The 12693-nt window shown below is 38.6% G+C and overlaps 1 protein-coding gene across 4 annotated transcripts in view; it reads left to right on the top strand.

Annotated features, from left to right (window-relative positions):
• The window catches only part of LOC124612263 (L-lactate dehydrogenase-like), a 309128-nt gene that overhangs the window by 255902 nt on the left and 40533 nt on the right, over positions 1–12693 (top strand). For all 4 annotated transcript variants that reach the window (XM_047140357.1, XM_047140356.1, XM_047140353.1 and 1 more), the window contains exons 2-5: positions 4303–4430; positions 4527–4644; positions 9145–9318; positions 9761–9934. In XM_047140357.1, coding sequence (XP_046996313.1) covers positions 4305–4430; positions 4527–4644; positions 9145–9318; positions 9761–9934 — 592 coding nt within the window. In that variant the 5' untranslated portion in view covers positions 4303–4304. The remainder of the gene's footprint in view (positions 1–4302; positions 4431–4526; positions 4645–9144; positions 9319–9760; positions 9935–12693) is intronic.

Raw genomic sequence — 12693 nt, 5'->3', positions numbered from 1 at the left:
CTTTTCAACGCCGCTTTGTGCGCCTGATCTTGATTTTTCTCTTCGCGGTCATTACTGAAGTGATTAGTTGGGTGCTACATATGTACCTACATATCTTACTTAACGCTGGTTCTTGAAAGCTTTGTAAACAGGGTTTCGCAGGATAGTTGAGACAATAATAAAGTGGTTGACAGTTCAGATTTACGTCACTTCCGCGATACTCTCTCGTGGGTCAGATTCACGTTTATGCAATAAAAAAGGTGCGTTGTACACACGTGTGTGTGTGTGATTTATTGCAGACCAGTCGTCGCATATTTACTTTGTTAGTTTATATACCTATACAAATAACGACAGTATAAAGCCACGATCCGAGATCTGCTCCTGGCTCGTCTGTGTACTTCCCCTACTCACAAAAGCGTGGTGGTGTTCCTTGCCGGCATTGTCCCGTTGGCGGCTGTTGTCCACGGTCAGGGCTGCCCAAAATAGTCCGCGGTCAGGGATATCCAAAATAGTTTGCGGTCAAAGATGTCCAAAATACTCTTGCGTCCCAGTTCTGTTAGCACTGCGGCTGTCAAAAATAAAGGCCATTGATTATGTCAACAAAATCACTGTATTTATTCGTAATAGTCTCCCCCTGAATCAAAACACAACTGAAGTCATTTTAAACGTGTTTTGAAACAGTCACTGTAGTCCTTTTTTGGAATTTCATTAAAACCTGCAGTACAATTTTCTTGGATGTTATTAACTGTGGCATAATGGTGTCCTCTCATTGCCAACTTCAATTTGGGGAGCAACCAGAAGTCAGTTGGGGCCAAATTTGGCGAATACGGTGAGTGATCCAGAACTGTGATCTATTTGCTGGTCACATACTCGTGCACAGTCTTCACCTTGTGGGCTGGAGTGCCGTCATGGAGAAGATACGAGGAACCAGCCTCTCGGTATTGGGGGTCGAATTCGACGAATTCTAGGGCGCAGACGCTGGAGGGCGCAAAAAAAGTTGATGATATCTCTCTGCCTGGCTAGTTTGCGTACTTAGCTGAGAGGCAACGCGTTTGCCTGCCATGCATCGGGCGCGGGTTCGAATTCGGACCAGGTTAGAGATTTTCCCTGCTCATGGACTGGGTGTTGTGTTGTCATCATCATGTCATCGCCACGGAAGCACAAGTCGCCCAATGTGGCGTCACCTGAAGTAAGACATGCACCCGGCCGCAGAACTTCCCTGTTGGGGCCTCCCGGCCATTACTGCCACACAGTCATTTCATTTTACTGCTGCACTGCCATTTCCGACGAGTGTCGGACACCTACTTGCATTCACGTTCAGGACACCTGGCGCAGCTTTGACTTACTACGCAGCTATTTTTGAAACTTCAAGGGTCGTAACGCAGCAACTCGCCATGAGATAGAACTGCAGTTTGGAATTTCACACAAGCAGTCCTAATGGACCTGAGAGACACTATGTACATTTTCGCTCGCACTCTCACACTCATACATTCGGTGATGTTTCAGCAACACATTTACTTGTATGATGCATTAAAATGCTGGGTCTTCTTCGGATGTAGTTAGAAGCTGCCTGTGTTGAAACTCTTAGTGAGAAGAAAGGCGACAAGAAGTCTCTTGTCATGAATATAACATTGACAGCGGAAACAAATTTGTCAGTAAAAAAAAGAAAAAAAATGTAGAAAAGAGGCGTTAATGTTACTTTTATTTCATGCATTCTCCTTAGAAGGAAAGGATTGGTTAAAGTTTACGACTTACCACCAACTCTGAATGTTAATGATAGTCCAAATGTCCGACAGCCCGAAATGTAAAAAAAGCTGAGTTTGCAGAAAAATACGCCAAAATGAAACATCCGAGACTGTGCTTGTTGAAGACCAAATACCATTTTCAGACACATTTTCCAGTGAGAGATCTCAAAAATTCAGATCGTATTTTATTATTATTATTATTATTATTATTGTCATCGTCAGTCACTGTTATTATAACAGTAAAAATGGTAAATACGTTCACTATGGTAGATTTCGTATTTTATCACTAGTCAGACGATTCCTGATCTTCTAGAACTGCCCAATGTATCAGTTGATGATTTTTGCAAATCCCAGTAAAGCGGCATTTTGTAACTGGCAGATGGATATTTTATCAATACCAGTGGTTTTCAAATGTCCACTAATACACTGACGAGCCAAAACATTGACCATAGCCCACCGCAACATTGGATGCCACCTAGTTGCATTGCAGGCACGTGGCACGGTAAAAAATGTAGGCAGAGCAGACACGGGCGGGGGATCACCCTAGCGAAGACATGGGCTGCAAATGGGGAAATTCATTGAGGTAAGAGACTTTGACGAAGGGCAGATTATTATTATGCAGCGCCTGTGAACGAGTATCTCGAAAATGGTGAAGCTAGTCGAATGTTAACGTGCTACTGTCGTGAACATCTACCGAAAGGAGGACAGAGAAGCAACTATTAGGCACTCAGTAGTTGGACGTCCGAAGCTCTTCACAGCACGTGGGGTTCAGAGGCTTGTCTGATCTGCATTGTAGGTGACCCATGACTGCCGAAAGACCACAATGCTGGTGCACACAAGTGTTTCGGGGCACACCGTTCATCGCACACTGTTGAACATGGAGCTCCACAGCAGACCACCTCTGTGTATTCACATCTTGACCCAACAACATAGTCAGTTACAAATGTGGTGGTCGTAGAACCATTAGGATTCAACTTTTGGTAAGTGGAAACTTGTCAGCTCCTCAGGTGAATTACAGTTTTGCCGCACTAGATCGTTTGTCACCTCCACAAGGTCCATCATCGAGGTGAATGGTGGCTCAAATGTGCAGTGTGGCATGGACGCAGACTGATGGGAGCAGTATTGTGCTGTGGGAGACATTCTCCTGTGCTTGCATGAGCCTGTGGTAGTAACCGAATACATGTTGACAGCTGCTAACCACCTGCATACCTCCATGTTTGGTGTCTACACTGACGGCAATGTCATCTTTAAGTAGTATAATTGTCTGTGTCTTGGAGCCAGAACTGAGCTACAGTGATTTGAGGAGCATTATAACGAACTTGTGTTGATATCTCAGTGTCCATCACAGTGTACGCAAATCAGTGGCCTGTTATTTACGTGAATTACATGACCTGTGCGTAGACATCTAATGCCACATACCTCCACAAAAATAAGATCCATGACATGCAGAACTAGAGATGTATTTCATCCCAAAGATGGATAAACAAGCTGTTAAGCAGGTGGTCATAATGTTTTGGCTCATCAGTGTATCTTTTGACACTGCTCCTAGTGTGACAAGATCCCAAGGGACAACTTTCATTGGTTTGCGCCAGTGTCGCTGTAGTTTGATTTTCAAACCCTCGTATCTGACAAGTTCTTCATGTGGTTTTTTGTGAGTTCTGCTATCTCATGGGATGACAGTCTGTGATGCATATTTTTTTCCCACAATTGAGATGTGTAGTGTATCCTGGTCCAGCATTGAGCGGTCTGAAATCCCACAGTAATTTGACATCTTTACTTTTTTTTGACAACTTTTTCTGGTTCTTAATCCCACCAGTTCCTTGCCACCATGGAATAAGTTTCGGTGGTTCATTTGTACATCATCATCTCAGTTGTTCTTCAGCTAAGCAGAGTCTTACTAACCTATCCATCTGTGACAGAACTATTGTTGCTGTGACTTATAATACTTTTCTGTTTGTAGGAAATTCTTCCTAAACAGTATCACTATATGGTGTAAGTTAGGGGACCTGACAATTTTTCACATGTCTCCCTATTCTGTTCACCATCATTTAAGTATATTTGCATGGGAACTCCACATACCTGTTGTTCTTTCTGGGATACACTTGGATGGAACAGACAAAACACTATTTTTGATCATGTCCTTGCATTTTCAGCAGTATTTAGTTTTCCAGTAAGAAGTATATAATTTTTGTAATCTTCCCATTTACTCAATTAAGTATCACATTTAGCCCTCAAAAGTGGACAGACTTAAGGCAAAAAGTCTTCCAAGTTTTCAACTGATCTTTTGGAAGTCCTTGGTTAATGAAGTAATCACTCTCCTCTCTCAATCCTCCTGCCTAAAAAGAAGAGGAAAAATTTGTGCACATTCCCCCCCTCCCCCCCACACACACATGTAGTAGTGAGTAGTTTGCTAGTAGAGAGAATTCTGGGAGTTATTCTTCTTATTTTACTGTCACAATCCAAGTATGTAATGTTTCATTTGTTCCTTCTCTAAGGATAATAATACACAGAGACAAACACATTTGATATAATGTACAGTCATTTCAGTCAGTTTATTTATAAACTAATTTTTTTACAGGAATGGCTGAAATTGCAAGTGCTCTGTTGAGCGAAGTGGCGGAGCCACAGGGAACATCCGGCAACAAGGTCACAGTTGTGGGGGTTGGTCAGGTTGGAATGGCATGTGCCTTCAGTATACTGACTCAGGTAATCCAAACATTAGCAGAAATGACTTGAGACTTCATAACTGAATTCTGCGAAGTTTTGGTGTTTCATTTGGCGTAATTTTGTCTTCATTTTTAGCATGTTGCAAGTGAAATAGCACTGGTTGATGTTGTTGCTGACAAACTGAAAGGTGAAATGATGGATTTGCAGCACGGTCTTACTTTCATGAAGACAGGAAAGATTGTGGCTGGCACAGGTATTTTTTAATATTTTAAAGTGTAGTTTGATAGTTCTGTAGTTTTTCAGTTTCTGAAATTGTGTGCTGTGTATGCCATAAGGAAATTACTTAAATGAAGTTTACCACTTTAATTGAATCAACTGTGGGTTGTCGATGAAACAGTGTTACTCAACTAACCAAACACTGTTCTTTGCCTCATTTAACAAATTTTATTATGCTTGCTGCACGACCCAGGTTACAAGCCCATTTTCAAGTATGTTACTGATTCCAAATATGATAAGGCAAAGATAAAGATCTCAACTTCTTAATTTATTGATCCTTGGCTTAATATGAAATTTCTTCAATGTCCATTTAAAAAAAAAATTATGTATGGAATTAGGCAATTCAGCAATTACACTAATACGACTAAACATACCTAGAGATAAAGTTATGCATCACCCTAGAAGTTTCCTTGTACTCATGGATTGAGCCCAAAGTTTTACTTTTATCTAGAAGTTGTGATGTCCTGTAAAAGAGGTGAATAATTGAATTGGGTTTGCTCATTTAATAATAGGTGTTGGGATATACACACAATTTTTATTTTTTTTTTAATTTTTAGACTGTCTCTTTGCCAAGTTTTGCCACCTTTTCTTCTAAGTGTGAGACTTCTACATCTATTACATATTTGCGGTTTTTGTTAAGGCAATGTTCTGTAAAGGTTGAATCAAGCTTCTTCAGCCATCAGCTTCTATGACGTTCTTTAAACCTGATGCATGTTGACCTCCATCTGTCCCATGTAGCAAGAATGACACTCCCAGCATATGATCTTATAAACATCACTTTTGTGAGGTCAGTTTGTTTGTCTTTTGCATTGAACAAGAAACTACCTATTGTCTGAGGGACGTAAATGAGCACAGAGAGAATCTTTGCCTTGAAAATATTACTTATCCTTTTTGACATTTTCCCTATGAAAGATAATCTGCACCATTTGTTTTCCCCATTTGTCTGTGTTTTTCATTGCGGACAGTAGGGACCTGGTTTGCTTTTTGCTCTTATTAATTAGAATTTTGTCAATGACTTTGGGGCCAAATTCATTATTTGTGGCTATTGTTTTTATTGTATAAAGTTGCTGATCAGTCTTCTTGGGACATGGGAATAGAAAGGAGACTGAGGATCATGTGGTGGAATGCTGCATGTTCATATGCTGTTGGATGTTGGGAGGAAACAGGGATGAATGTGTCAGTGAATGAATCTTTTTGATAATTTTTATGTTGCTGTATTCTATCTGTAAACTAATGTCCAAGAAATTTATGCTGGGTCTCTCTAACTCCATGCTGACCTTTATATTAGTGACTCACTGTTTCATATTTTCCACAAATCTTTGGAGCTGTCTATTGGAATCTTTCCACATACAAAGAATATCATAATCATATCTGTACCATTACACCAAATGTTTTGCCAATGGTTCCCTGTTAAGAAAATCAGTCTCCCACTTGAATGAGATTTTCATTCTGCAGTAGTGTGTGCACTGATGTGAAACTTCCTGATGGATTAAAACTGTGTGCTGGACTGGTACTGGCAGAATTGAAGCTGTGAGGGCGGATCGTGAGTCGTGCTTGGGTAGCTCAGTTGGTAGAGCACTTGCCCGCGAAAGGCAAAGGTCCTGAGTTCGAGTCTTGGTCCGGCACACAGTTTTAATCTGTCAGGAAGTTAGTCTCAAACTTGTCCATAAACATTTCAGCTAGAAGTTGGATAAGGGTGACCCCATTGCCAGACCATCCACTTGCTTATAATAGCTCTGTTGAAAACAGAAATAATTTTCATTTAAACAACATTCCATTGTACTAAGAATGCTCAACTGTTCTTCTGAATGAATGTTGTGTGAATACAATGATTATAACACAATATCTACACAGCTTTCACAGGAATACTTGTTACCCAGCTTTGGACATCAAAAGAGACTAAGTTTGCATCTGTTGGAACCTTGACATCTGTTAACTTGGTAATTAAATCGAAACTGTTCTTATTGATTTATTTCCCTTTGAAGTTCAGTTTCTTCTTCAGGAAGGTGTTGATCCTCTGGCAATCTTGTGTACTAGAACTTGTATTGCAGATACAAGGTCCAGTACAGAAGATTGCCATGGGAGATCAACACCTTCTTGAAGAACAAATTGAGCTTCAAAGGGAAATAAATCATTAAGAACAGTTCAGGTTTAGCCAACAGGTCAACAGATGTTAGGGTTCCAACAAATGCAAAATTAGTCTCCTTTGATATACATAGTTTGTTCACAAGTATTCCAGTGAAAGACTGTGTAGATATTGCATCACAATCATTGTATTCACCGACATTAATCCAGAAGAAGAGCTGATCATTCTTAGTACAGTGGAATGTTGTTTAAATCAAAATTATTTATGTTTTCAACAGAGCTATTATAAGCAAGCAGATGGTCTGGCAAAGGGCTCACCTCTATCCTCCTCACTAGCAGGAATGTCCATGGACAAGTGGGAGACTGATTTTTGTAATAGAGAGCCATTGGCAAAACATGTGATATATTGGTACAGGTATGGTGATGATATTCCTTGTTTGTGGAAAGGTTCCGATAGACAATTCCACAAATTTGTGGATAATATGAAACAGTGGCACACTAATATAAAGGTCAGCATGGAGTTAGGGTGACACAGTGCAAATTTCCTGGACATTAGCTTACAGATAGAAGACAGAAACCATAAATTTAAAATTTATCAAAAGATTCATTCACTGGCACATTCATTCCGATTTTGTCCCAACATCCTGCAGTGTATAAGTATGCAGTATTCCACCCCATGTTCCACTGTTTCCATTCTGTCCCCATGTCCCAGAAAGACTCACTAGGTACATTATACGAAAGAAAAAAAAAAAATAGCCACAAATAATGAATTTGATCCGAACACCATTGACAAAATTCCAGGTAAAAAGAGGAAGAAGCAAAGCAAGTCTCTATTGTCCCCAAGAACAACAAAGACAAATGGTGCAGATTACTTCATATAGGAAAAATGTCAAAAAGAATAAGTAACATTTTCAAGGCACAGTGCTTCTCCATTCTTGTCTATGTCCCTCAGACAATAGGTAGTTTCTTGTTCAATGCATAAGATAAACAACCAGCCATTACAACAAATGAGGTTCATAAGATCACATGCCAGGAAGATCAACATAGAAGCTGGAGACTGAGAAAGCCTGATTCAGCCTTTTCAGAACATCGCCTTAACAAAAACAACAAATACATAATAGATGTAGAAGTCTTACACATAGAGGCAAAGGCAGCAAACTGTAGCCAGTTAGAAATTGTAGAAATTAAAAAAAATCAGATGTTTGTCTCCACACCTATTATTAAATGCACAAACCCAATTCAATTATTCACCTCTTTTAGATGATATCACAATTCCAGATAGAAGTAAAACTTTGGACCTCAATCTCTGAGCCGACAAAAAGTTCTAAGCTGATGCATAACTTTATTATTAGGTATGTTTAATCCTGTTAGTGTAAGTGCTGAGTCGTGTAATACCATACGTAATTGGTAGAAAAAAATGGTCATTGAGTAATTTTACATTAAGCCAAGGATCAATACATTAAGAAGTTGAGGTGTTTATCTTTACCTTATCATTATGTTTATCTTTGCTTTACCATCTTTGGAATCAATAACATGCTTGAAATTGGGCTTGTAACATGAAATCTAAGTTGTGCAATAACCATAATAAAAAATTGGTTAAACAAGGCAAAACTATGTTTGTTTAGTAAAAAATGATCATCTTAATAAGCATACAATGCCATTCTCTCACTTCTCAATCAATATATCTTTGTTCTGAACAAAGACGAGGTGACTTACCGAACGAAAGCGCTGGCAGGTCGATAGACACACAAACATACACACAAAATTCAAGCTTTCGCAACAAACTATTGCCTCATCAGGAAAGAGGGAAGGGGAGGGCAAGACGAAAGGAAGTGGGTTTTAAGGGAGAGGGTAAGGAGTCATTCCAATCCCGGGAGCGGAAAGACTTACCTTAGGGGGAAAAAAAACACACACACACACACACACACACACACACACACACACACACACACACACACACACACATATACATATGTCTGCTTGTGTCTGTATATGTGTGGATGGATGTGTGTGTGTGTGTGTGTGCGCGCGCGAGTGTATACCCGTCCTTTTTTCCCCCTAAGGTAAGTCTTTCCACTCCCGGGATTGGAATGACTCCTTACCCTCTCCCTTAACACCCACTTCCTTTCCTTTCGTCTTTCCCTCTCCTTCCCTCTTTCCTGATGAGGCAACAGTTTGTTGCGAAAGCTTGAATTTTTTGTGTATGTATGTGTCTGTTTGTGTTTCTATCGACCTGCCAGCGCTTTCGTATGGTAAGTCACATCATCTTTGTTTTTAAATATATTTTTCCCGCGTGGAATGTTTCCCTTTACTATGTAGATATAATGTAAGTGGTAAGATGATCAAATTAGCCCCTGATTATTGTTATGTTTACACTTCTGTGTCTTTGCAGATTATGCTGTAACAGCAGGGTCAAGATTGTGCATTGTTACTGCTGGGGCTCGACAGAAAGAAGGAGAATCACGGTTGGACTTGGTTCAACGTAACACAGATATTTTCAAAGGAATCATTCCAAACTTGGTGAAGCACAGTCCAAATACCATTTTGCTTGTTGTTAGTAATCCAGGTTAGTTGCCATGGACAAATTAATACTTGAGTGTCCTGTTTTTTTCCTGTTTTAATTGTAGGTGATTTATTTTGTAAAAAAAACTTTCATTTTGTATTTGACCCATTTTCTACAGTTATCATATACTACTTAACACTGGTAATGTGTTATGATGTAGAAGTGCCAGAAGATAAAGTTCATAGCCAGCATGGATTGAGTGTCACATATTCATTTTGTTTCCCAAACTGAGCTGCTGAACCTCACTTCACAGCACTATCTGCCAGACTCTGGCATATTTTGTTGGTTCTTTTGCCTGGAAAGTGACAGTGTCAGTAATTTTCTCTAGCATTTCACATTAGTATTTATTGAACAAGAAATGTGTTTCCTTCACAGAGACTTCAGACCTATAAATATAGCTAAAAGTAGCATTTCATTGTGTAATTCAATTTAAATTATTTTGCAGTTGATATCCTAACATATGTTGCTTGGAAACTGAGTGGCCTTCCAAAGAATCGTGTGATTGGATCTGGCACCAATTTGGATTCATCTCGTTTCCGATTCTTGATGTCACAGAGATTAAATGTTGCTCCTGCCAGCTGTCATGGGTGGATAATTGGAGAGCATGGTGACACCAGTGGTACGTGCACTTGTCTGCATTATATACATTTGTACATATCAAACAGTTAAAATTTATTCTGGTATTAATAACGTTTGTCTGTAATTAACTGTTCAAACAATTTTGGCACAGAGCAGTTTATAAAATCAAATTTTAATATACAGCTACTAACGAGTAGGTTTATTTTAAGCTCAGTTATGGAAATTAGAAGTCACAGTATATGAAGGGCTTTATTGATTAATGTAATATTGTCTCAGAATATAAATGTTAGGCTCCCCAGATTGAAAGGTCTGATATTAGCTTACAGGTAGAATTAGTGATTACCTGTTCACCATTATTCCCTTGTTCACTTGTCTTTCACTTGCTGCTGTATGACACAACATTGGTACTTTAATTTTTCTTCATTCTAGAGATGTCTCCCACTATATCTCTTTTAAGGCACCTGCATGTTAACAGTCAAATGTTAAATATCACTTAATTGAGAAGTGTAGTTGGAGGAACAGGGAGAATTTCGCCAAAATAAAGTATGGAAAAGACTGATGACCATGGAAGAAGTTAAGTTGGACAAAAGGATTGTAGACTTAAGAAGTAAATTCCTAAAATTTCATCATTATTTACAAAGAATAAAGTAGTAGTTTAGTCAGATAAAATTATCATGAAGTGTAGTGTTCATAAGATGGGTTACCTTCATCTAAACAAACTGAAGAATGAGTGAAAGGACATTCTTTGCCTTCACAGGGAAGTAGTAGTATTGGGTCAAAGACAGTATAGTAAATAGTGGAAAAATGCAGAAATTAAAGCAATTTAAAATTGAAATGTAGAAATATAATCACAAACTACACCTTAAAGTGAAGAATTTCATATGTGCCTCTAGCCAGCAATCTTTATGAAGTGAATTGTTATGAGAATATGTAAAGGTACCTTTTCACAAAAAAATTGCATTAATATTGAAATACAATTCCATCTTATTAATGATAGCTTTATATCAGTGAGGTTATATTAACCATATTTTGATGTGTCTCCCGTACACCAGTAAAATGATTAGCATATGTGTGTTATTAGATAAATAAATCACAGATAACATGTGTGTTTTGGGCATGACAAGAAATTCCTGAGGAGGATATTCAGAAGCTATTTATTTCTGTGCCAAAACAAATACAACAATGTATTCATGTCCTGAGTGTTACATCTTGTACTTATTTAGATAATGGACATTAGTCCTGAATGGAAAGAAAGTTTTCTCATTTAATACCTGTTACATATGAAAATCTCCAGAAGGTTCCCTAATTTGGAATAGTTGCTTTGTAGTGTAGCTTTCCTTTGCAGTCAGTGTATATTATTTCAAGGAATGTATGTTGTAGTCACAGGCTGATGTTTAGTGTATCCTGAATCTAGCTCGGAAGATGACAGTTTGGTTGTGAATTGATCAAGTTAGTGAATGTTATGTCTACATCTGCATCTATTCCTTGCCAACCACTGTGAATGGATGGCAGAGGGTAATTCTCATTGTACCATTTATTAGATCATCTTTTCATTCTATTCAAGAGTAGAGTGCATGAAGAATGATTGCTTGGATGTATCTGTATGCAGTGTAATTAGTGTGGTCTTGTCACTGTGGTATCTACAGCAGTGAAGCATAGAAGGTTTTAATATATGCCTTGATTCTTCATTTCATACACTGGTTCCTGAAACTTTGTATGTAGGCATTCACGTGATTGTTGGTGTCAAGAATCTGCAAATTCAGGTTTTTCAGTGTCTCCTTGACACCATCCCATGGCTCAAATGAAACTGTGGCCATTCATGCTGTTCTTCTATGTATACATTAAACATTTCCTGTTTGCTTATTTGGTATCTACCCCATACACTTAATCACTACTCTAAGATGTCTCACACAAATGTAAACTGGCTGTCTTTTCCCAGTGTCCTCCCAATAACTGGAAATCTGCCACCTTATTTACTTCCATTACCTTAGAGAGTAGATGAGACATAACACTTATTCATTGATGTGTTCATTGATGTGCAGATACTATCATGAAGGAAAAACATTTGATATGTTTAATCAATAAAAGTGGGCTTTAAGAGGGGGTTTTAACTGTCAGAAATTCTCTCTGTAAGTTATATTGGCAGTTAACTACCACAGATCTGCTGTATTCCAATTGTGCTTACATAGGCTGTACAAAACATAATACAAGCAGGTAGTACATCTGAAATTGTTGCTGCATTGTATGTTATACTGGGTAACAGCTTCAGTAACACTAGCATGACTTTGTTAATGACTGCTGTTAGAACAGAGACCTGTTCACAGTAAAATTATTAGTAGTAGGCCTACTGCTGTTTAGTCATTGCCAGTTTTGGAATACATACAATTTTTATTTGCAACTGTTCATAGCTTCTAAGAGACCTTTGTATCAGGAGGCAGAACCTCATTGTCAGCTGTGCACAGGGAAATGTCTTCTTGTCTTGAGAATCAGTGGACCAGTTTTGTGAAACTCTACATTATTGACAACAAACACCCTTAATGAGTAAACATTCTAGGGACTGAGTGTAAGCATTAAGAGCTTTCTAGATACATCTGAAAGTTGCATACGTAACTGTGGTATATAGTATTCTCTTTGCTTCTACCATATAAATACTTCATATATGTTTGGTGTGTTGCCCTGCAAGCTCATTCCATGAGATAACTTATTGGGAAAGTATCCATGATAAGCTCTAGCACCCTTCTCTTTAAGTCACCACAAGACACCTGCTTCTCTGAAATAAAGGGGGAGGTAGCAAAATGT

This window comes from Schistocerca americana, chromosome 4 (assembly GCF_021461395.2).
Source record: "Schistocerca americana isolate TAMUIC-IGC-003095 chromosome 4, iqSchAmer2.1, whole genome shotgun sequence".
In the NCBI taxonomy this organism is placed as follows: Eukaryota; Metazoa; Arthropoda; class Insecta; order Orthoptera; family Acrididae; genus Schistocerca; species Schistocerca americana.
This window is presented reverse-complemented; position numbering and strand designations above follow the sequence as displayed.